General features: G+C 35.8%; 1 protein-coding gene across 4 annotated transcripts in view; it reads right to left on the bottom strand.

Moving 5' to 3' along the window:
- The window catches only part of astn1 (astrotactin 1), a 385,350-nt gene that overhangs the window by 25,230 nt on the left and 332,632 nt on the right, over window positions 1–27,488 (bottom strand). For all 4 annotated transcript variants that reach the window (XM_028473730.1, XM_028473731.1, XM_028473732.1 and 1 more), the window contains 3 exons: window positions 20,692–20,969; window positions 15,951–16,084; window positions 15,536–15,687 (listed from right to left, as the gene is read on the bottom strand). In XM_028473730.1, the coding sequence (XP_028329531.1) occupies window positions 15,536–15,687; window positions 15,951–16,084; window positions 20,692–20,969 (564 nt within the window). The remainder of the gene's footprint in view (window positions 1–15,535; window positions 15,688–15,950; window positions 16,085–20,691; window positions 20,970–27,488) is intronic.

Raw genomic sequence — 27,488 nt, 5'->3', positions numbered from 1 at the left:
AACTTGTGCGATTACTTGTTTTTTTAATGTTTATTAAGGCCCGAGCAACAACGGTGCGTAGGACCCTCTTGTAATGCACCTCAATTTTTTATTATTATTCTTCTAACAAAAAAGTGATCGCATTTTTGAGGGCCTAAACACGTTCAAAAGCTCATGAATATTTGAATGCATATTAGGACTGGAAAAAAAATTCATATTTTGGGGGAATGGCAAAATGTCTCAATAGGGGGGCTAATACAATTAGTTTCACGTACAGCTATGAAATTCTGTAGAATTCTGACATCACTGTAGAAGTAGGAATGATGACATCATCACTGTAGAGATAGGACTGATGACATCATCACTGTAGAGATAGGACTGATGACATCATCACTGTAGAGATAGGACTGATGACATCATCACTGTAGAGATAGGACTGATTACATCATCACTAGGTAGGACTGATGACATCATCACTAGGTAGGACTGATGACATCACTGTAGAGGTGAAAACTGATGACATCACTCTAGAGGTAAAACTGATGACATCACTGTAGAGGTAGGACCCTAAATGAAATTTGTAACGCATTAGGAAAGGACCAATGTTCCAATGTTCCAATGTTCCAAAATGGGTGGGGCGTGGGGGTGGGCTATCCAGTGATTGGATTAGAACATTGGAACACAGGAACGACATCAACACTGCGGAGGTAAGACTAATGACATCACTGTTTGTTGCAAAATGGATGGGGCGTGGAGATGGGCTCTCCAGTGATTGGCTCTGGTGCGTACGTGCTACGGAGTGCAGTGATTAGCCACCTATTGATAAAAGGAAATCATAGGTATTATATTTGCACAGAACATTGCAGGAAAGTTTGTGATATAATCCTTGAAAATGGTCAGCTACGTCTCAACACTTAAACATTTCTGTCACACCCCGACATGGAACATTCGCCAACATGCGCCACTCCCCCACATGCGTGTGGTGGCGAGGGCTCGTTCATCGCTGCTTGCAGCTTTAATTCCAATTGTTTTTCTACACATGAAGCCTCGCAGCTGGAAAAACAAACACACTACAGTGCTACTGAGGCCACCTCAGTTCAAAATTAAAAATAAATAAATAAATAAAAACTAAATTTGAAAATGATCCATCCAAACATGAGTAACATCATGTTCCAAAGAAATATTTGAATCTCTTGACATAACTAAAACCAAGCTAATCTGCTTTTCTGGGAATTAACTTTGATGGCTAATGTTTCTTTCATCAACAGAACTGATTTAGTATGAAAACTGTGGTCAGGGGGAGCTGCAGGTACAGCACATTATTATGTAGTGATAGTTCAACAGTCATTTTTTATTTTAGATTTGGACAATTTTACTGGTTATCTTATCTATCATCACTTGCCACTGTAACTTCTCCTCAGTTATGAGGGAAACTTAATGCCAAAAGTACCTCCATTTATTTCCCTTATTGTCCAAAGTGTAATTTCTGGTTATGTACAGTATATAGTTCAGGTGCACAACAGCTCATTGATCAAACTGTTGCTTCTCTTTATCAGCCCCTCTTAGGCAAGGCGATAAAACTCTACCTTAAAGGCCAACAAACAAACAGAGCCTAAAACAATACAAATATGCATAACTTACATGTATGGCACCGTTATATTTTGACAAACCAAGCAACCCTGAAGTCAGGTTAAGAGATTCATATTCTGAACCTGATTAACTGCAAAATGAGGGCCAGGAGGAAAAAAAACATGTGGATGCCAAAAAACAGAAAAGAGTGGGAGTAAAGAGGACGGCTGGAGTTCTGCACCGAGGAACACACACATGCACGCACGCACACACGCACTAAGATGAGTGTAAGTAGAATGGAAGGCTTTTCTGGGAATTTCATTTGTTGTTACTGCTGTTCCTTTTATTTTTATCTTTTATATTCTGTATATATTAAAATACAAAAGACAAATAATAATTATTATTATTACATTCGCTAAGTTAGTGCCTTATGTGAATTTACTTGCGGTTAATACAAGTCCACGCACATTTGTTGTTGTTGCTGCTGTTGTTTATTTTGCACAGTTTTTGGAAATCTGTCCTTTTATTTTTATCCTTTATATTCTGTATATATTTTAAAATCTTTCTACTGTTAGTTTATGCTGTGGCTCAGAGAGAAACATTTTTCTGATTTTTCTGTATGTCCAGCACATGTTAAAAAAATTGACAATAAAGATGACTTTGACCAAAGTACATGTCAAACTCAAGGCCCAGGGGCCAAATCCGGCCCTTTAAAGCTCTCCATTCGGCCTGTAAAAGAAAGTAAAAATGACAGCGAGACACTGGGAGGGGGTTACCAGATGCCTTCAAGGAACTAGGAATATTTTTTTGTAACAATTTGAGCCCATTTTTGCCATTTTTCTGCAACTACATCAAACTTGCCATATTTGAACCTATTTTCATCACTTTTTCTTGCCCTATTTTGGCTCCTTTTAATGCATTTTTGCTACATTACTCTCATTTCTGCCACTTCTCCATTAAATTTCAATACCTTTTCTGCATATCACTGCATGTTTTCAATACATTTTTGGAACTTTAATGTTTGGCAAAGTTAATGTTGCCTATTTTGACACATTGTTAACTTCTTGTCTGCATATTTCATGCTTATTTTTGCCAATTTAACCATATTCGCAATACTTCATGCGAATTATTTGCCAGTTTAAACTAACTGTTACTACTTTTTAAATTTGTACATTACCCTAACCCCCCTCTCTTTATTTCTTCCAATTTTAAGCCAATATTGACACTGTGAACCCAGTTTTTGGACCCAGTTTTTGGCCACTATAATTGGCAACTTTTAAACAATTTCTGTGGTTTTAAAAATCTAAATTTTCTTTTTTTGCTTGGATACTTTAAATACTATTATACGTGGAAGTGCAAGCTGGGGCACATGAATAATAAAATTGCTGGTTTTCCCACATATAATTTGCGGCCCACTTGAGATTAAAACTGGTCCGTATTTGGCCCCTAAACTAAAATGAGTTGACACCTCTGCTTTAAAGGCTAATAAAATAAAATAAAAAATAAATTTTTTTGTGCAAAATACAAGACAAAAGACAGGGACAAACAACAAAGTGATAACCCGACAGAATACACCCAGAGAACAATGGGACGAAGAGAGGAAAAATGTATATTAATAACGAAACAAGATAAAATAAAAAAATTAAATAAAAAATTAAATAAATAAGAATAATAATAAATTCTAAATTGCCTCAGCAGGCAGCCCCAGCTATTTTATTTATGCACGCTATTTCTTGTACAGTAAGTATGTTTTTATTTGTTTAGCATGAATAAATGTTACCGTGTGTGTTAAGTTTGCCTTTGCTGTGATTACATCATTGGAATCAATTTATTTAAAATTATCTCATACAAAGCATATTGTTTTGATGCCATAATTTGCCTTTACACACTATGCATTGTATCAGTTTTTGAATCGAGAATCGTTTAAAACAAGAATCGATTTTGAATCGAATCGTGAGACACTCAAAGATTCACATTGTGGATGTGTGAACAAAATTGTGTAAATTAACTCCAAGTTTAATTACTAGAGCTTTACTAAGGTTGATTTACAGTAGCTGATAATAAATGTATGCTCAGTTTTCCATACAGGATCTCTATATAATAATAATACAGCTCTAAGATAAGAAGTTGATGATACAGGAAGAATGAGCTGGTTTAGCTTTTTAACGTGAGGTGTCCTTATTACAGTCCATCCTGTATTATTATGTATGTATGTGTATGTGCATGTGACGTGAACAGGTGAGCAACGTGTTGATTGATTAGATTATGAATCCCTGTCCCTTGAGCAAACCTTCCTCACTCATGGCGGATCAATTCCGTTCCATCACTGAACTACTTCCCAGCTCGGGGTTTGTTTGTTTTCACACCAGGTCTGCTTCAGCCCAGCGGAGCCATGACTTAAAACAGACTTCCTATTTGTGAAGCCTCCACACATCTGCTGGAACCAGGAGTACGCCTGAGCATGTGTGCACTCTCATACTATGATCTCAGCTTGTGTGCCTGACTATTGTTAAAGGGGAGATTGCTGCACAAACAAGCTGTTGTCAGCCCCTGATTGGTTCAAGTCCCGAACGCTATAATCATCACTACAGTATGTATGTACCTTTTAAAAAAAACAAAAAACAAAAATCAAACATGAAATAACCACAATCAGGTTTAAAAAGAAAGAAAGAAAAAAAAGAAGTCAAGCATTCAACTGTCAACAAAAACATTTTCTTTGTGTTAACCACAGTGTGGTGTGGTTGTTTGTGTAGCGCATCTGTTTCTCATGGACCTCCTGAGAGTAGAGAGTGGGAAAGGCTTTTTGTTCCACATATTGATAAAGAGTGTCTGTCAGATCCTTCCCTGGAAATGGATGCTCTGATTTTATTACACTTCTGGATGGACAGGGAGATTTAGAAAAGAACAACCTGGGTTAGAAAACAAATCAAAAAACAAATAAAGGATTAATAAAGAGGAACAGGAGAAAAGGGGGGGGGGGGAATAATATAAAAACATAAAAAGAGGAATTTGATGGCAGCCAAGGGGACTGAGAATAATTTCTTGATATGATGGAAGGATGACTGTTCAAATGAAAACCACACTGTACAGATACCTTTCCAGATTTGTGAAGTTCTGCTCTCGTGTTTAGATGTTATTCTCTTTGAAATGCTCTCCTAGGTGGTCTCACCACAGCATTTATACCCCAGCATCCTTGTTATAGTTATATTAACTGTTAATTATCATTGTGATATCAAACACAAATTTAGAGAATGAAATTAGCACTTTTAATTTTTAATTATATTTCATCACAACACGAGCCATAATTCAGCTAAAAGCAGGATTATATGTGAATATTTAAAGCCAGTCTTGGTCTATGCAGGTGGATAATACGCCATCATGCACAAGGTTAACAGTTTTTGACACTCATCTTGTGTTTATTATAATATTAGCATCATTCATTTATCATCCCAACTTCCTTTATTTTTATTAAATGGGACATTTTAGTTAAAATATGACATGCATATGGTCAAAGTGCGCCATCTGTTGGTAGGGGTGTATATTGCAATGAAAAGTGGATGCTGTGTTATTAGAAATATACAAGGAAATTGATCATTTTATATACAAATGCTGTCAAAATGAGGTCTGAAAATGGGACTTTGGTATACAATGCAGGCATTGGGTCTAGTCAGCAATTCATTTGAAAGGAGAAAGATGTGAAGTAAGAATGGACAAAACACATACAAGTTGCATACCAACCGTATATGATTTACACATATTTAGGACTGATTTTTGGCATTAACGATAAGTCCAGACACATAAGTAAATTACTAGAGACTTTTATAGTGTAAATAGTTTTCCAATATTTTCTCTGTGGTTATGTGTTCTGTTACCATTAGGGGTGTAACGAAGTAGTCAACTCACAATACAATATAGGGGTCACGATAGTAAAGAGAAAAAAAAAGAAAAATCCTATGAAAAGAAACAAATGTGTAACAAATCTTTTTTGATGAAAAACAATTTAACTGAAAAAGTTGGAGACTGTGTGGGAGTGTTTTGCTTCACAAATAAAGAATGAAACCACATTTACCAATCTAACTGTTTTTTTTTTATTTTTTTTATTTCTCATTTCTCAAATATATAAGTTTTAAAAGCTTTTGTATTCGGGCCATTATACTTTGGACTTTTCAAAACTTTTAGATTTGATTTTATTTTATTTCGTGCACCTTTAAATTTTTATATCGCCGTTTTTTTTTTTTTTTTTGTGTGAAAATTCATGCCTTGAAATTCCATTACTTTCTTCATCTTTAGGACAGATTTTTGTTATTAATGATAAGTCCAGACATACTAGTACATTACTACATACTATTTTATCCTTAAAGTGTGTTTTCTTTTTTAGTGTAAATAGCTTTCCAATACTTTCTCTACAGTTATGTGTTCTGTTACCATTACAATAGAAACACATTATAATAGAGGAATATACATTGTTTAGAGTAAAAGCTACAGTATTCCTAATTAAATGTGTTGTAGAAAAGGAATAATACTATTAAATGTTAGAATAACATGTATTTATTTACTGCAATGAAAACGCATTAACAAATAATTATTTATTTTTTATTTTTTAAAGGATATAATATACTTATTTATCTTTTACACACATATTAGTACTGTCAGATACTTTTTCAATGATGGAGCATAACTTTATCAATCATATCAAAGTGTGGCCACAACAATAGATGCCGTTTCTTTTTTAGTTTCTCACACAATCTGGACTCATTATTGTAAGTTTGTCTGAAACAGAGATTATCATAGAACTGCTGACCCCCCCCAAAAAAGTTGTGTCTTCAGGCATTAATGAAGGGCATAATGGACACAAAAATGTTCTCACACAGATCGCCTAAAAAGACGCGTAGCTAATGAAGATGTGCACTCAGCACTTTTCCCTTGTGCAGTCTCATGTATTTCTCTGGGCAGAATAGAAACATAATCACGCTTCAAGCAACAACAACATCCAAAAAAAAAAAAAAAAAGTTAGACAGATTTATTTTCTGCTTTAGTCTTGGCGCGATATAATATTGCTTTGGGACAAAGGGTGCATTTTACGACTAGCTTATAAAGCAACTACTGAACAAACTTGGGTTTTGTTTTTCTGGTGAGAAAACAACAGCTCGACACTTGTGATCTTTCAATAAGAGGTTTGTGATTATAAGTGGACCTGGGTAGAAAAACACAGAGCACGTTTCCATGAGTGCAGTAAACAGATAAAAAAGACCAATCCCAGGATGGAGAAATCAATTAATTTTTGAGGAAAAAAAAAAAAAAACATTATCTATGTAACCTTATCTATTTAACCTTATCTATTTAGCTCCCTCAACGTTGTCACGAGAAAAGAAACTGAAACATTTCTATGGCTTATCTGATAAAATAACATTACCTGAAATACTTGTATTATTATTATTATTATTATTGTAACACTTTGTAACAGGGAACACCTATTAATTATTAAATAGTTACTTATTAGCATTAGTAACATATCGGCTCTTAGTTAGTCATTATTAAGTACTAATTAATGCCTTAGTCTCGCAGTCCAAACAGGGTTAGGGTTAACCTATAGCCCTAGCATATTGTGATGGTAATTCATATACAACAACTTCCTTAATTATTACTAATACAGCAATTCTCAACTGGTGGGTCGAGGATCTGTACTGGGTGAGTCATGGACAGCTGGTCAAAAATAAATAAATACGTAATGTCTCTCATGTTGGACGTGTCTCTTTTTGAAATAAACTTTTTTTTTTGATGGGTATGCTGGGAAATGCATGTTGCACAGGAAAATAGATTTTTGAAAACTAAATTTGGTTGGTTGAATCCTAAAAAAAAGTGTCAAGGGATTCGACAATAAAGCGGACTTTGACCTTTCCTCCTAATCACCACCTCATCATTGGTGCTGCAAGTTTCCCACCTCTCCAAAATGTTTTTGCACAAGGATCAAAGTTGGCTGTGAAATTATTTGCACAAATCAGACCCATTTTGTACCGAAGCAAGCTTTATAAATGAGGCCCCTGATTTTGAGGTGTGTCAACTAAAACATGTGACTACACACTTTGCTTTTATATTTTATTCATCACACTGACGGCAAAGATTAGAGGACGGGATGGACGTTTCTTTTTTTAATGCTGTAAAACACAGCCTTAGTAATGAGCATACAGCGGCTACAGAGACTGTTTGTGCAAAGGGTACAGGAAGTTATTATTCTCAGGAAAAAAAAAAGCCAAAAAGTCAGATTTAAATTTGAAAAGAATGTATTAGTTGCATCTTTGATATTCAAATGAATATTCTTACTGAGCACTAGCACAGATGTTTTATTGTAGGGTACTTCCATGCTCCTAATGTGAAAAAACAAACAAGTCATGCTGTATAACTGATAACAGTGACACATATTAAATGAACCTGCGCTTGTTTAGCGCAGGCTTTCGAAAACGGCCGATCGGATCCGTACGTCTCCATGGAGACAATGGTAGGATCAACAGTGATGTCAAAATTCCAAAATGTGGATGGGAAAATGAATGGGATATATATATATTATTTTAGTAGCCAGAACATCACCAAAATTGAATCACCCGTTCCTCGTCCCATTATCAACATTTCCTGAAAATTTCATCCAAATCCGTTCATCATCACACTGCATTAGCTTAGCATTAGCATAGCATTTAACACTGATTATGACATCACTGTTGATGACATCATCAGTGTACTAATTGGAACTCTGATGACTTCACTATTGATGACATCATAAGTTAAAACATTCTAATTGGAACACTGATGATCACTGTTGATGACATCATCAGTGTACTAATTGGAACTCTGATGACATCACTATTTCTGACATCATCAGTTAGAACACACTAATTGAACACTGATGACATCACTGTTGATGACATCATCAGTTACAACATTCTAATTGGAACACTGATGACATCACTGTTGATGACATCATCAGTGTTCTAAAACAATATAGGAGTTCCACAGTGTGGATGGGAAATCGAAAGGGAGATATATATATATATATATATATATATATATATATATATATATATTTTGGTAGCCATAACATCACCAAAACTGAATCACCTGTTCCTTGTCCTATTATCAACAATTCCTGAAAATGTCATCAAAATCAATCAAACAAACAAACAAACAAACAAACAAACAGACTGACTACCATACTTCTGAAAACCGTTTTCATTTTTTAAAGTAATAAACTTACCCTGGAGAAGTAAAATAAAGATCATTAAAGCAACTTTAAGCTGAGAATCTGCTTTACAAGCCAGGCTGTAAATTTCTCCCTATACTAGCCTTTAGCAGCGCTATATAAATAAAGTTGAATTCAATTCAATTGAACAGATGATTAAATTAACTGCACACCTTACAGGTATTTGTTCAATCATTTCAACATCAGCGCTGACATAAAGCTGTTAGTTGTGTTTCACTTGGCAAAGGACTGGTAGTGCTCTGCTGCAGTGCTTCAGTATTTATAATACTCACTGACGTCCATACAGTAAAGCACACAGCACTGCAAAAACACAATGTGTAACCTTAACTCAACCTCTCCCCTTCTGACACACGTATTTTGCCTCAAAAATAGTACTAACTACAACAATATGTATTTTCCTGAGTATGCCAGTAAAGAAAAAACAAAACAACACATTAAATAATACACTTCTGGGAAATAGTGTAATCTGTTGTGGTTAATCATACCTGTCAATTAGAATATTCAGTGCACTCGCTTCAAACAGAATTTTGTAAAAACAAGAAGGGGAAAAACTGTAGAAAAACAGAAGAAGAAGAAGAAAAAAAAGATTCAAGGGTACTTAAAACGTCTCAACCCAATTTAATATGGTTGTAGCACACACAAAGCTTCCCGTAAAGCAGCGTGAGGTAGTCCTGCTTACACTCAGCTTGGCACAGGCAAGGCCACAATAGTACTCCGTGTCCTATTGAATCATTGATGATCAAAAGTTGTGTTCAAACATGCATGCTTTGTTTTCAGAATAGCATATTTTTCATTTATTGACATTTTTTTAAGCTGAGTTTATGGCACAAGAAGGTTGTGACTTCAGTAAATGGCTGGAGACGCTGTGAACTAGACTCTACAGAAACACACACTATTATATACAGTGGTGTGAAAAAGTGTTTGCCCCCTTCCTGATTTCTTACTTTTTTTGCATCTTTTCCCACACTTAAATGTTTCAGATCATCAAACAGATTTAAACATCAGTCGAAAAAAACAAAAGTAAACACAAAATGCAGTTTTTATTAACTCATTCACTGCCAGCCCTTTTCAGAGCAGCCAACCCCATATTGCCAGGCATTTTAGATGATTTTCACTGATTTTTTTAAGACACACAGAATATTTTGTATTATAACAATCTAAAACCAGATTCTGAAAGATTAGACTCTATAGTTTCATCAGAATTTTTTTTTTTGTTTGTAGCTTGTTTTGTTCTTCCGTAATCAGCAGTTGAATAGAGGCAAGTTTCACACAAATTGGCAGTTTGTGACAAAAAGCTGAGAAAAAAGCCTTTTTCTGAAAAAAGTGACAAAAACAACACTGAGACCGGGCTTTTGATGGCAAAATTATTATTATTTTGCTATCTAGGTCCGAATTGAATGGTTTGCTTACTGTATTTTGGCGTTCCTCCAAGTCTCTCCCCGCGTTAGTCTCCCCACACACAACTTCCGCCTCCTCCCGGACACGACGAGTCTCACCGCTTGCCCCGTTTTTTGATCGTTTTCCCTCACCATCGCGACACTCTCAATTGTCCACTTAGTTCCACACAAGCTCTGGTCGAGTGTGCGCTGCTGGGAGCTTCAGCATCAACTCTCATAGCGCCATTTTCTGTCTTGTAAACTCCTTTCTTTTCCCTCTGAGCTCTGCCCATCGCGGGTGGTCTGCCATCCAACCATTATCCACAAATGGTGAAAACACGGAACAGTGGTGAACTTTCCCAGGAGTTGGCCGGCCGACCAAAATTACCCCAAGAGTGCAGCGACGACTCATCCAAGAGGTGACAAAAGACCCCACAACAACATCTAAAGAACTGCAGGCATCACTTGCCTCAGTTAAGGTCAGTGTTCAAGACTCCATCATAAGAAAGAGACTGGGCAAAAATAAGACCAAAACCACTGCTAAGCAAAAAGAACATTAAGGATTAAGGCTCGTCTCATTTTTGTCAGAAAACATCTTGATGATCTCCAAGACTTTTGGGAAAATATTCTGTGGACTGACGAGACAAAAGTTTAACTTTTTGCAAAGTCTGTGTCCCATTATATCTGGTGTAAAAGAAGCATCGCATTTCAGAAAAAGAACATCATACCAACAGTAAATATGGTGGTGGCAGTGTGACGGTCTGGGGCTGTTTTGCTGCTTCAGGATCTGGAAGACTTGCTGTGTTAAATGGAAGCATGAATTCTGCTGTCTACCAACCATCTGTTCATGACCTGAAGCTGAGGCGAACTTGGGTTCTACAGCAGAACAATGATCCAAAACACACCAACAAGTCCACCACTGAATGGCTGAAGAAAAACAAAATCAAGACTTTGGAGTGGCCTAGTCAAAGTCCTGACCTCATTCCTATTGAGATGCTGTGGCATGACAAATTTGTTTGATGATCTGAAACATTTAAGTGTGGAAAACATGCAAAAAACGTAAGAAATCAGGAAGGGGGCAAACACTTTTTCACACCACTGTATGTGTTAACACAAATGGATTAAAGCACACATTTATTATTCCATTTATTTTAACTATGCCCTTCATTTAGTTATACTGCTATTGGGTTTTATTCTGTTCTGTTTTGTATTAAAATCAGGTTTTTCTCATGCTGATACTGTATTTATTGAGAACATGCGGTGTAAATGTGAACAGCCGACTAATCTTGTAAATCACTGCAAGAAATACTTAATATTTGTTGAGTTTATTACACTTTGGTACAAAAATGAAAGGTGGTATAGTCATCAAACCTACTGCACAAGATAAGCAGGCGAAAAAAATGAGAGAAAACTGTTTTTGAGATTAAAACAAGAAGAGATGGAGTAAAATAATATGTTTACAGTATTAAAAATGTATGTAAGAATAACTAAGATACAATTTTTATTTTTATTATTTTTTAATTAACTATTTAATTTTTAAACTGTTTTTTTAATTTTTTTCTATTACATTTATATTTTACTGTTTATTGTCTACTTTTTACAGTTTATTGGTTTACCGTATATTGTTTATTGTACTTGTGTCTTGTATACTGCCACAGGATGCCTTGAATTTCCCTCGGGATCAATAAAGTATCTATCTATTTGAGGAAATGAAAGTATAGAATACAGAGATTGCGTGTGGTGTTTTAACTTGAAAAGGAATAATAATTAAAAAATTACAAATATATCGTTTTGATCAGTTATTAAAAAAGAAATAAATTACGAAACATTTCAGGCAACCCCAATTGAACTCCAGGTGACCCCACATGGGGTCACGACCCCAAGGCTGAAAAAAACTGGTCTAATCCCTTTTTTGTCTAGAATAAATTGCACTAAAATGTGTGCTGGTTACTGACTACAAAAAGCACTCAAATAAAGTGTGTTTATAGTTTGTTCCCACCTGCATATATTTAACAAAGCACTTGTATCGCACTATAATAAATTATGTATAACAAACTCAGCTGTTCAACGCTGTTAAAATATATTGTTTTTAATGAAATAAACATGTAACACACCGTCGTAAAAACACCTGAGTTATTCTTTAAAACTAAAGCAACACCTTCTTTCTAATGCAGACCATTTGCAGTGAACTTACAGCATTTACTTGACCTTCTGAACCGACTGTATTGATTAATGACACCCCCGACTGTTCCAGCAAACACATTTTACTTTCTCATTAGGCCACAACAAACGCTGCTACTCACAGGAAACTCAAACAGTCTCCATTATGGATTGAGTCATTATTGCTAAAATAAACTACCCGTGTTTTATTTTTTCTCTCCCTGGCTCCTGCTCACAAGGAGCCCATTAAATAAGCCTGGGTTTCTAATGTGAGTGACGGGGCTACACATAAATTCCTCCCACTTCTGTGGCTGTTTATGATCATCTCGTTTCAATGAAAACACAAGGGAAAGCATATCACGCAATATAATCTATGTTCATTGTAATTAGTTAATTGAAGTGGACATAAAATAATATTCTTGCTCTAAATTTGGAAATAATGAATTATCATCAAAGACAATAAAAGCCACTGTTGGAGCATATTATTCAGAACGACAACAAACATACACAAAATCACTGAAAAAACACCAAAATACAACAAAAGTACACAAAAATGACTACAAAACACATAATGACAACAAACATACACAAAATGACAACAAACATACACAAAAATGACTCCAAAAACACAAAAATGACAACAAACATACATAAAACTCATAGCAAAAACACAAAATGACAACAAACATACACAAAAATGACTCCAAAAACACAAAAATGACAACAAACATACATAAAACTCATAGCAAAAACACAAAATGACAACAAACATACACAAAAATGACTCCAAAAACACAAAAATGACAACAAACATACATAAAACTCATAGCAAAAACACAAAATGACAACAAACATACACAAAAATGACTCCAAAAACACAAAATGAAAACAATCAGAAAATAATTCATAACGCATAAAACAAAATGACAGGAAAATATACAAAATGCAGGAGTGCTTTCAGTCGCTCGGCCTGGTCAGTTAGGGGCGCTGCTGAGTGGAACTCAATACCTGAGGAGGGTAAACAGCTAACCACTTACAAGGCCTTGACAAAAAAATTGAAAATTTGTCTACATTAGAAGCTGAGCAAAAAAAAAAAAAAAAAACGCTTTAAAGAATAACAAAATACACAAGACAATAACAAAAACACACAAAATAAGAATAAACAAAATGCCCACAAAATAACACAAAATGAGACCAACAACACAAAAACAATTGAATAAAATACAGTATACAAAAATACTCCAAGAATGCAATTGCTTTTTCCAGTATTATTGTTTTTTCATTTTACTAAATGCTGACATGAATGTTAATACCGTGGCCCTCAGATCAGGCAACCACATTTTTTGGCCCCTCATTATTGTAATAGTGGCCCAACTCTGGGCTACAGTCACTGGTCCCACAGCATTTTCTCTCTCAAAACAAAAACACCATGTCAGGCTGTTTAATATCAATGATGGTTTTTTTAATCGTGTTTTAGGAAAAAAAATAGTTCTACCTGCATTTTGTGATATTGAGAGGGAAAGCTATATTGTACTCAGGTGTAAACTTAATTTCGGCACTGGGATTCCCTCCAGGTGGTGGATAATAAAATACAAATTGGGCTTTTGTGGCCACATGGTGATGACAAATTGACAGGCTTATGGCTTACACTTTATGCCTGCATAAATATCCAATATTGGAGAGCAGCTGCTCATGCAAATTAATTCCAACTGATTTACTAATTACCCAACTTAAAAATGGTGCATGTCCAAAACATGATCAGACCCCCCCAAGCAACTCATTAATTGTTAAAAACATGGAGTTTAATCTGCAACGCAATGAAGCCAATTACTCACATCCACCTGTACTAAAGTTTGGATTTAAAAAGAAAAACTTTCCAAACAGGAGGAAATACCAAATACATTTTACCCTTGGGGTCAATTTGACTCCAGGAATACTGGCCTCTAGAAAATGATTTTAAGAATATTGTTGCATCGGGCACTTTTTTTATTTGTTGAATACATAAATAACCCCTTGATAATGAAACCTTGACCTGCTCTCTAGCGCCACCATCAGGTCAAACCTTTAAATGATTTTATCTTGAATAGTTTTCATCCAAATCTTCTCAAATTTACTGACATTAATGACCACGAGATTATGAACCTTATTGTTTGTGGTGGTGATATGATCTTTACTGCAGCGCCACCATCAGGTCAAACTTTCAGTTTTAGAGCTTTCATCCAAATCTTTTCTAATTTGGGCTGAACATTCATGAGTCTCACATAATGAACCATAAACATGTTTATTTACTTATTTTTTATCTCCTTTTTGTAACATATTTGGGGTTATTTACTATAAAGTTCTTCGTCTCAGACACATTCTCCTCTACATCACTTTTACTGTGAAAGAGTTGTCCCAAAATGAGAATACCCCTCCCCCACCATATGTCATGCATCAACTCAAAAGTATCAATTCAGCCCCTGCAGGTATAGGGAATTAGGGTCACACATGGTCCACAGACATGTTTTACATACCCCAGATGAACACCAAAGCGTGCAATATGTGAATGGGGTCATATTGAGCCCAAGGCTAATAGGAGGGTAAAAAACAAAGGCAATGTGGTAAAATAGGTGATCATATACACATATTCTGGGATTGTCCGGTTATTTTGGAATACTGGAAAAATATTAAAGGGAAAATTGAGACAACTATGAAAAGAGATATCCCCTCAAACATACTATTTACTTAATTGTGGTCAAACTGGTCGATTTTTTTCACTGCTGACCAAAGATATATTCTACATATTTTATTATTGGCTTCCAAGAAAAATGTAACGGCAAAATGTTAGAATGTTAAATCACTGACCGTGGCAGAGTAGAAGCAGAGGTTGAGACGAATGTATCTTATGAAAAAAATGACTGCATCATTGCAGCTGAAAATGGATCTCTTTGATCGGAGGTGGAGCATGGTAGGAAAATAACTGATAATGTGAACCATTTGGGTTATTGAGGTTGTACTTTGATGAGAACAGGTCCTGTTTTACCTGTTTATTGATTTATTCTGCTATATGTACTGTATGTATAAAACAGGTTTTGTACCTTTTTCCCTTTGTTTTACATCATTGATCATGTCCCTGATAATGTTCTAAAAAAAAAGTTCTACATAAAAAAATAAATAAATAAAAAAACAAAAGCAAAAAAGACCATTTAAATGTACACACCTGTCTCCACTTTTGAGTGGTCAGTCCTCTCTGATACTTTCTCTTGGCTGATGAGATAATCAATAATCCGGACACCGATTGGCGGCTCCGTGTGGTTCCACTCCATGATGACCAATGAGCTGCTGGGTTCGTAGGTGAAGGACAGCTTCAGCCTATAGTAACATGTTGACAGATATGGACAAAGGAAGACAATGACTGAGACATTTGGCCTTGATGTTGAGTATAATTCTTTCAGTGGTGCAAAGCTGCTATCCACTAGATGTCATTGATTCCCCCCCTCAGGCTGTAATGTTGATATAAAACTAGAACGATGTTTTGCTATGAATTCATTCCGGCCAGCAGAATGATGGATGGTTATTATATAAATTCCATCTGATATGGCTGCACTTAAAGGAGCTGATGTTATTTCACTAACTTTGGTTGAGGAAGTGGAGCGCAGGTGGGCAGTCCGTCTGTGCCAAAAGAGTTGGAATCACAGCGACACCAGTCATCGATAACGTCGCCTTTGCCCGAGCACCACAACATGCTCATCATTGCCTCCTGAAGAGCCTTTAAAGAGACAAACAGAAGAGTTAGGAGGGAAAAAGGCATTACCTTTAAGACCAGTAAAAGCAAACTGGCAAAGTGACAAGTTAATAAATATGCCTAAAAAGCTGTGTAAAACTTAATAAGCAACAACACATCTGTCGAGCAAAACTAGCATGACTTACTGAAGTATAAATAGACCTCAGGTTAGTTAAACAATCACAACGTGTCTTAATATAAGCACCTTTTACATTTAAACTGAACCATAGGCTGATCATCAATAAAGGCGATTTGTAACCAAACCCCAAAAGGCAGGACAAGGACAGGGTTTATTTAGTGTAGTGTATATAGCACATTTCAACAACAAAGTGGTTCAAAGTGCTTTACAGAAAACTGTTAAAATGTCATTTACACGAATACATGCACAAGAATTCCATTGTACCTGTTCTTTTTAACATGTACATATGGCAATAAACTCTATTCTATTCTATTTAGGACAAAAAGGTGATGGAGGTTAAAAAAAGGCAGACCAGTAAGTTAGCCAAGTTCTTCTAAATTCTCCTAAAGCATCAGTTGTTTAATTATTTAGATGTTAAGTACGTATATAGTATTTTGACTTTGCAATGGTCTTAACTTAAAGGTCCCATATCATGCTATTTTTCATCCATCTCCATTTGTTCTAAGAACCCCAAAAACATAGTATTTGAGGTATATTTTCCCAAACTCGCCTGTTTTCCAGAGTTTTAGCTTCTGAAAAGTAGGCTGATTTGCAGCCTACTTATGCATATTCATGAGTGGGCGTGTCTATAGACGGGACACTGACTTCCTCCTCCCCACACGGTGACGTAGGGCCAGAGGACGGCCCGCCCTCCTCCCACCCACTACGTAGCCGAGCTCATGCTGCTTTATAAACACGAGACAGAGCGTGGGGGCGGGGCATTCACTGATACATACATAGACTGTAGAAAATACATACATAGCACTGCGTGAAAAACGCTGAAATGCTCACATTCGTGGGCGAATGAAGCCCAAATAGCACTTTATCATGTTTAAAGCACAGAAAAGTAAATTTAGCTTAACATGGGCCCTTAAATGTGGTTGTTAAGAACCACAAAAACAAAAAGTATTTAGTCCAATTTTTTCCATTTTAGTGTAAGTATTTCAATTTGGCATATTTTGTTGTAAAAACGTAAGCGTGACTGCCATCTATGGGTTGAAACCTGGCTATTACAACCAAATGTTGCTACTGGCTGAGATTGGTGTTTGTGAAGTTTTGATGGCGTCTTACATTACGAACCACCACTGTTGGCCCCGCCCCATGTTCTTATTAAATGTTCTTATTGATTTTAAACAATTGAATGTTTTATCATGTAAAGCACATTGAGTTGCCTTGAGTATGAAATGCGCTATATAAATAAATTTGCCTTGCCTTGCCTTGCCTTGCCCCTCCTATAAAAACAAACACCTGTCGACTCTGCAATCTGTGTAGTACCCTATTTCCAAGTTACTCTATATATTGACCCATTAGAAGGTTCTGAGAAACTTATCAAAATCATTTGAAAATAGTTCATTATTTTAAGGGAGGGGCAATGAAAAAGTTTAAGAACCACTGTTTTAAGTGATAATAAAGACAATTATTAAACTAATAGTAATACTATACTCATAAAGGCAATGGCCACTGGTCTCCACGTCTTTGTTACGCAAAGTTCACTTTTAATATGTTGTTGTCTGAATATTTCATTTATTCAGACAACTTTTCCTCAGGAAATCCACTTATAACTGTAAAATATGGTAAAAGAACATGTTTCTTGACAAGAACCAACAGTTTAAAATGCATCATGTGAAAAACTGAACCTAAACCTAAAAGCAGAAAAAACACATCCAGGTATATGTAGGGCAACAAAATGACACTGCTTATATTTAGAAAAAAAAATAGCTGACAAAATGTAGCTTTACATTTATATTTTAACAAGTAAACAAACAGTCGAACACGTGCAAGACACAAACAGACTCCTCGTACGAGTGCAGCTCTGTTAGTCTGACAAAGTGTGAGGATGAAAGCTGGAAACCTCAGGAGGTCGAAAGGAAGTCAGAAGAATAGAATCAGCATCGACACACAGTATTGATGCGAGTCAAATACATCACAGCACAGTCCGGCAGTTTGTGGCCTCCACCGGCAGAAAAAAAAGAGAAAGAACTTCCTTCTAAAGCTCTCTCTGGCCGTCATCCTTCTTCTAATGAGCCTGCAAGGTTTTCAAGTCTGATGGATCACCCACAAACACACTCAGGGGTCAGTGCTTGAAGCCAGTTAATAGACTGACTCTGCGTTAATGATCACACACCCATGTCTGGATTCTGTTTGTGCATTTTACTGCACAACTTAGAGGTAAAACTTGGGCACAAAATGTAACTTTGATTTCACTTTTATGACAGATTAAATACTAATACATCACACAAATAGCTGTGATTACCATGTTAAAAAAATATGAATAGTTAGTCCTATTCTTGTGCTTAAAATGTATAATGTATAAGTACATTGGTTAGTGTGAAAGTACTACACTAGGTAATTAATAAGTGCATCATAATGTATAGTTTATAACTGCCTTTAAAGACAAAAAAAATACAAGCAATTTTTACTCCGTGTATAGTTCGTTCTTTGGGTGTTCTGTTTTGAAACTAAACCAATAAAACAAATAAAAAGTCATTTTTTTTGTTATACTGATTTAAAACCTAAACGCATACAAAAAAAATTAAATTAATGAAAACAGAAAAGCTGGGTTTTAATGTTTTAAAATGAAAAATGTGTTTTTTTAACACTGGTTACGCTATCCCTGGTTCTTTTGTTTATAACAGCAAAGTTTAAACAAGAAACAAAACACAAAACATTTTTACAATATTGAAGTGTAGTTTAGGTAGTTTTGCAAGTTACCAGAGTATAAAATAACAAGTAGCTTTTGCCTAAGAATTTCCCTCTAAATATCCAAAAATCACAAACAAACAATTATTTTTTATGTATTTCTGTTTTTGTTTAAAATAATTAAAACAAAAAAACCACATTGTTTAAGGTATTTGTTTAAAAAATAAAGACATAAATAAATAAATTGGTTTTGAAACAGTAAAACCAAAGTCGAACGTACATTAATTATTTTCAATTCCACCAAGAACAAAGAAAACCATATTTTTGTGATACACTGTAATTTCGACAACCTGCACAGGTGCAATAGTGATTAAACGGCCTACTGTAAAGAGTTTTGGGCACTTTGTATGATTTTGGATGATAAAACAATGATTTATATCAATTAAATAAAAAACCCAAGGAGATTGAAAAATAATTGGCAAATTATGTTATTTTGGCTCAAATAACATCATGGTGCTTTAAGATTGGTAATTTAAAAAAATCTAGTGGCCCCAAAAGTAAATACACAAATGACAGCAAAAATACACAAAATTACTACAAAAAACAGGAATTAACAGAGAAAAGAACACAAGTACTTAATAGGACAACAATATACACAAAAGGAGAAAAAATACACAATGGGACAACAGAAATACATAAAAGAACAGCAAAAACACACACAAAAACCCCTACAAAAATGTACAAATAAATGGAGAAATCAACAAAAGAATATAAAAAAATACAAAAAAAGGGCACAAAAAGACAAAAAATACACAATGGGACGACAAAAATCCAAGAACACAATGGGACTGGGACATTTATTAACAAACTGCTGCACAATATTTGCTACTGTTGCTTTTTTTCTCCTATAAGGGACAGCACGTGTGAGTGAGTTCTGTAGTGTGCCTTGTTTAGGGGAAGGTCTGGGTTAGTTACTCAGAAATCCATCAAACTGTTTTTCATGCTGTTCTGAAAAGTAGCGATAGCAGCAACTCAATGCGTATTTTAATACAAAACAAGAAGACAATCATCAACATCCCCCGTCAGATTGGTTCTCATTATAACTCACAACCTTTTCCTAAACGTCCTAAATCTAAGAACTTAGATGTATACATAAGAAAATATTTTCACATCAGAGTATAAAATTACTATCTTAAACAGTTTCTAAGAAAAGCTGTCCCCTTTGAAGATACCTTGAACTGAGAAAGAAAAGACCCAAGGGCAATAACTCGCACTTTTGCGCACTTCTCATTTTCAAACTCCGCCACAGTATTGATACCCTGAAGCTACACACAAAATTTGGTTATCCTATCCTAAACGGTTTCTGAGAAAGCTGCCCCCTTTGAAGATGCATCGAACAGAGTACAAAAAAACTGAAAAAGGGCAATAACTCGGGAAAACATAAATGCGCGCTTCTTCTCATTTTCGAACTCCATCAAGGTATTGATACCGTGAAGCCACACACAAAATTTGGTTATTGTATGTTAAACGGTTTCTGAGAAAAGCAATCCCCTTTAACTCGGACGGACGGACGTGCAGAGCTCAAACCTATATTTCTCTCCACACTTTGTGGTGGGGGATAATAAACTATAAAATAAAATATAATTTTATAGGCAATATTGTAATTTTCTTTATCACCAAAATAGAAAACTCAACGGATCACTAATATGAGTTCAGCAGGAACCCAATCTTAAAGAGGGAATCCTCACTAAAGCACTACAGTACTGGTACCCACCTGGTAGGTCTCATTGTTGGACACCAGTTCGTATATTGGTGCAGCCTTCGTAATTTGCAACAGGACAGGCTCAGACTGCTGCCGTCCCTGTGCCGCCCTGGGGCTCATGTGACAGAGGTGACAGGAACGAGGACACTGGCCCTGACTGGTGCAGTCCATTCGAACGCCCGCTGCCATCCTTTTAGCTCCCGTGTCCAGCAGACTGGCAATGTATCCTGGGTAAGTCAGCGTTCTGGGCTCCTTGTCACGCTCCTCCGACTCCTCTGAGGGCGAGTTACCTGAATGGATGAATGAAAGAAGTGGGACCAAAGGCTTAGATTCAATTTATCACCAAATTATATGTATTTATTTATTTCGAGCCATTTAAACAGAAGCTTTGGTAGTATGTGTACATAAATGTTTCCATTTGTAGCCTACATAGCTAATATACATGATGCATATTAACATAAATACTGTAGATAAACATAAATACACTGCTCGAAAGGAGTGGGATGAATGAATTAGCACTAATTATCTCCCACCCCCAGTTTTCAAAACTTATGTTTATGATATTTTCATCATTACTTACATCAATTAATATTATATACATACACAAGGCTGATAGACATGCATACTTCCACAAAAAAAAAAAAAAAAAACTATGAAGAAAAAAAGAATTAAGAGAGTTCTCTCAGGCCGGCGACGCCCCCTTTCTTCTGAAAGTAAATTTCAAAGTAAATTTCTTGAAAAAAATAAGTGAAACCTGAACATACTATTTAAAAAAAAAAGACAAAATGAACTCAGAATTATTACGAGGAATCTATAAAATATAACATAGCATAACAACAGTAAAAGTTATAAACAACAATCATAAAAGATTTAACATAATAAATAATTCAAAAAATAAAATTTTAAAAGTATGAGCATAAAAATGATAAAGCACTAGATAAAAGCCAGACTGAAAAAAACAGTTTTATAGCTTGCATTTAAAAATCTAAATATTCAAATATTTATATAATATTTTACTATTTTCTATTGGGAACAGCTAAAAGAGTATAGTACCAGAGTGCCATTGATCACCTTGTTGACTACAGCTCCTCAATACACATTCATTGGACCGTAAATATACCCGTCTTTCATCTGCCATGTTCTTTTTGTTAGACATCGTAACTTATAAACACATTTACAGTCACAGCTTTGTCGATCTGATGGTTTAAAAGCGTCTTTGAACTTCAGATCTTTCACATACACGTGTACTTCATCCTGTCAAACTGGCTCACTTCCACTGATCCACTTGTAACGCTCTGTCTTCACCCGCCGCCTTCCCGCAGGTGTAAATTAAAAGTGGCAGTTTAATTAGGACGCACAGGCATATCTTAGGACTGAAACGATTCCCGATGATTAGTGCGTTTTAGTTTTGGTTTGGTTCAGAAGTGCTCGCTGTCAACTAAGACCACATGGGGGGACAGAAATGAGAAAACATACACGGTGGAGAAATAGATCAATTATGTATATACATCAGAGTCCTGAGTGTTTAATTTATTTTATTAGAAACTGTCCATTTTTTTAAGTCAGACTTGTGAACCACATCTTTAAAATCCTCCATCATCCGAAGAATATCTGTGGACGATTATCGCTGTCGTTTTTCACCTCGGTGTGAGTTGTTGGTGTGTTGTAATTGCCATCAGTCTTTTTTGTTTACACGTTGAATTTTTCAGCTGAATTGACTTTTAATCAACTCCATTCCTCCAGACTGCCTGGCTATGATTAGATGTAAAGCCCAACTGATGTGGGATTTTTGGGGGTTAAAAACACCAAAATACGATATATCAGCTAGTATATAACATATTGGCTGATAACCGACATATATCAGTGTATAAAAGGAAATAAAAACATAGATATATCCTGTACATGAACACAACATGAGACTTAACAGTTGCACATCAGGGTTCTCGTCAGCACTTTTGAGTAGGGGCCCCCAACACTGAGTTTGATCCCCTATAGCAGATTTGTATGCATTTCACAGCATGCCTGTCAAAACGAGTTTTTTTTCAAAATAAAAGACAAGTCCAACATGAGAGACATTAAGTTTTTTTTTTTTTTGACCAGCTGTCCGCGACCCACCCAGTACAGGTCCACGATCCACTTTTGGGTCCCGACCCACCAGTTGAGAATCGCTGCTTTAGACCATCCAATTTGGACCGCAGGAGAAAGTTAAAAAGACAGAAAAAACATGAACTATTGTTGATTCAATGAAACTCCACAATATTTGGAGGATCACAATCCCATTCTTTTATCACATGACTTCAGTCTCAAGCTGTCAATTTTCCTGAAATTATTTTACATATTTTCCCCAAATTAAATCAAAATATGGTCCAAAAATCAATGAAATTTAAAAGAGTAAACCCTACAGGGACTAATACCTGTCCCTTGGATACTGTCGGCGCCTTGCATACTCTATGTATTATTCATACATTGTATAAAGTGTGAACTTGGGGACATTAATGTTGAAATTACTTGTTTTCCTGCCTAAAATCTGCATTCCACTTAAAATAAAACTACTTCATATCTGGCCCCTGAACTAAAATGCCCCCTACACTGTGTTTCAACCAGCATAGGGCATTTTTTCCTTTTTTAATCAGTATCGTTGTAATAATTGTCCCACTAGTCTTTTGAATAAATTGTTATTTCTTGTTTATACAGTATTTATGAGTATTTATTTGTGGTGGACCTATACCAAGCATGAATAACTAACTCTAACTCCATTCATCATGACCCTTTACTAATTTAACAACGAGAACAAAAAAAAAAAAAACCTTTAGTTTTACTTCACAAAATATGGCCATCAGAGAGTTATACACTTCTATTTCATTTCTCCTTTAAATACAATGCAGCAGTCATGCCTTTCTTGTGAACATATTGTGCACAACATCTGCACCATGCTACTTGAAACAAACAAAAACAAAAAGGGCAACTGGTTTTCTAACGTATTTCTTGTTTCATGTTCCTTTTGGAGCTAAAGGTGATTCAATAAACAGTTAGAGTTAGAGGAAATCAATGACTCACAGGCAACAACAAACTATTTAGCAATCGAATGTGGGACAAACAGAATAATAGTAGTGGTGTAAGAATTTATATTATGCTTGGTGATGTATATATATATATATATATATATATATATATATATATATATATATATATATATATACTGTGTATATATATATAAAAACAGAACAAACTTCCCTTAAGTGCTCCGTAGTCTAGAAAAATCCTAGACTAAAATATATAGAGCAGCAAAGTTGTCACAATGAGCCAAAATGACCCATATTTGAACATTGTTTAAAAAATTATATACCAATAGGGTTAATGGCTTCAATAATAAATACGTTTATGTTCCTTTTCGAGCTAAAAGTGATTCAAGAAACCAATTCAAAAAATCGATGATTCGCAGGCTACAACATAAACTATCGATCGATCGATCGAACGTGGGAAAAGCAGAGAAACACAATAAGTGGTGTATTTTACGGAGATCGTTTGTGATCAAGAGTGAAAGAGGAATGTATATCACTACATCTGGTGAAACATTGACTTCACTTTATTTCAGATTCTTCTACAGCAGAGTTTCTCAAATGGGGTACCCTAAGGGTACGCAATGGCACTACAGGGGGTACTAGAGACAGAGAGAAGACATTTAACAAATGAAAGCATAAAAATATGGGGGTTTACAAAGTTTATTTTTAGTTATAAAATATTATCATTATAATGGTGATGGAAATGATCTTGATTAGAACATTAACTGAAAATATAAGGACCCACACCAGGTGGGAGACGATTAGTTCCATTACGCTCTGGAGTTGTTTTTTCATAGTATTCTGAACAAAATGTCGTAGTGCGACAAAGGGAGAACTTGATTTCAGAAATAAGAGAAAATGGAACCACTGTTTTACACAAGCAAACAAGACAAACTTCCCTTAAGTGCCAAGTCTAGAAAAACCCAAGACTAAAGTATACAGTATAGATCAGTAAAGTGTTCACATTGATTCAAAATGACCCACAGTTGGACAAAGTGTAAAAAGAAAACGTTTTTTTATTATAAGTCCTTTAATAGGTTTAATGGGCTTCAATAAAAAACAACTATTATTTATTGTGAGTCTTTGTTTATTCTGTGTGGAGCGTGTGTGCTCCACCACCACACCCTCCCAGTGTGACAATATTAAATAAATAATAAAGTGTGTGTGTGTGTGTGTGTGTGTGCATGATATTCTGGGCTGTATTAACCCAGGTTGTACCAAGCAGGATGACTCATCATCTCTATAGTACACAACAGATGGAGCTTACAGCTATTCAGATTCATGTAATTCTGCTCCATCCACAGCTTCCTCCCACACTCTGTGGTTAGACATGGCTGCTGTTCATTTGCCACAGATTCATTTAAATCCGCTATCCTTTTTTTTCCCCAAAAAATATACTTTAAATCCATCCTCAAATCTTTTTGAGTTCGAGTTTTAATTTTCTCTTCTCACCTTTCCATTGTATTCTTTTTTCATCTGAGCTCTTCATATATGACTCATTAACTTCCTACTTCATCTCCATCATCAAAGATCCAGGTTTTTAGTCTCAGATACTTTCAGCTTTATTTATTTTTTTTCACCTCTTGCTTCTCACCAAAAAACCCAACTTGAGATGTTTTCATCTTTTCCCAATCTGGACCCATTTTAAATCTTCTCAGCAGAAACAAACGCTCCCATCTCCACCTGTTCAGAAACCATAGGTAGCTACAGCCACTAGATGATGCTAGTGCATCACTAGCTTTGCAGCTAATGCTGATAAATGGTAAACGCCAAAGCAAACCATTCATTGTTCCGCACTCAAAAGAGGGCAAATCGTACCTAACCTTTTAAATGTGCTTGGCCGAGATGAACATTACATGGTTATGGAATATAATCACGGGCTCCCGCTGATCTGAGAAACTCAGAAATTAAAGCAGGCTCTAGCTTTGCAAATGGAAAAATCAGTGAGATGGAAAGCTGTATTAAAAGCAGGGAGTTTTGCAGGGGATTGTGTCTATTGTGTGCTGAAAAAGGGAAATGATAAACAGAATTAGAGGCAGCAAAGAGGAAAGTGGAAGAGACACGGATAAACAATACACTAGGTTTCCTGTGTGCTCGTCTGTGTGATGGACCCTAAACTGAAAACCAGTGAAACAGAATACATCAGAGCTTAAACAAATATACGACGGAAAAGCAAATCTTCTTTGATGTGACATTTTTCTCCTGTACAGTATATTTGAATGCGTTCTCATGCTACGTACTTCATCACAGTGGGGTGATGCTCTTCCAGCTAAAGTAAAAAGCAAAAAAAAAAAAAAAAGAAAGAGAAAAAATGTGTCTTTCCCTCTGCTATCGGGTCATGCTGAGATCTGGCATGATTGCTAATGCGCTGAGAGAATTGATAAAAAAGGAAAGTGTGAAGAGAAGACATTTGTTTGTCAATGTGTTTGCACAAATGGGTGGGAAAGGTGTGAACGTTGTGACTTTGGATGGGTTTTTTATTTTCCAAAGTGACAAATTGAAACGGCTAACGCTGAGAGGAATTTGTTTACGTGTGATGTGGGTGGATGAGCATTAGTGCGCGTATGCAGGCTTGGGGAGTAACAGATCACAAGTAACAGCGTTACGTAATCTGGATACAAAAAACACAGTGGTGGGCCGTCAGGGCCAGCAAGACCTTCTCTGCTGACCTAAACATACACAGAGAAGTAAATGTTTTTTTTTAAACTAAAATTATTCTCCCTGGTCTGATCTCTTTATGTCATATTATATCTTCCTGGTTGCGCTGCTTCCAGTTTTGCAGTATATATTATGGTGGAGTTTTTATCCAATCATATTTCAGCTAGCTTGTGTTGCCAGGCTCTATGAAATCTGCCTCAGGACCTTCAGGATCAACAGAGAGGGTTCCTGTGCCTGCGCACTGTAAGTGATCGGACACAGTCAGTAGCAATAGCCAATCATCTCTCGAGTCTGCGAGACCCAGGCCGCCTCAAAGGCCTTATGCAGAAGTTGACATCATGTGATTGGATAAGCACTCGTGAGAACCAGGAAGGCGGCTGTAAGGTGTAGCCTCTGATGAGAGCTCATTCTCAGCATTGAAGCGTCCTAAAACTCACGCTAGAAACACGAGCGGACAGAAATAAAATGGCAAAACAATATAAAAAATAAATTCTGATCCACTGCAACATGTTCAGTTGTTTTGCTGTTGCATTTTCTCCAAAACAAATGCAAGTAATGTGTTTGCATTACTTTCTTAATTTTCAATGAATTGTTGGTTTCGTTATCGCCTCGTTAGTGTCTTATATGAAATGGCGACAATGCGCATTTTATTGGACAAACTTGTTTAAGCTCACATATGCTTTTGGTGGACTTATTAAAACTTTGTTGACTAATCTCTTAAAATCAGCTTTTAGTTTTTAGATTTGACAGTATCTGTGATCTTAGTTTCCTACTCTTAATTGTGTTGCTTGAACATCCTATATTAAGGGTGATGTAATGTGCATGTATGATTCTGTATGGATTCTCAAGTTGTGGTGTCACATTGATGGTATTATTAAGTGTATTAATTTAGGTTGGACTAAGTAGGATGTCACTGATGAAGGCCTAGGGATGAAATGCACAGCCCGCCACTGAAAAAACATGTAACTGTAATCCGTTACAGTATATTAAAGAATGTGTAATCAGATTACAGGTATCTTTTTTAATTAAAACAGGGATTACTTCGGGGGATTACATTTTAAAAGCAAGGGCAATATACATCAGCGCATC

The sequence above is a fragment of the Gouania willdenowi genome, chromosome 17 (assembly GCF_900634775.1).
Source record: "Gouania willdenowi chromosome 17, fGouWil2.1, whole genome shotgun sequence".
Lineage (NCBI taxonomy): Eukaryota > Metazoa > Chordata > Actinopteri > Blenniiformes > Gobiesocidae > Gouania > Gouania willdenowi.
The sequence above is the reverse complement of the archived record's forward strand: the minus strand, read 5'-3'. Positions and strand labels throughout refer to the sequence as shown.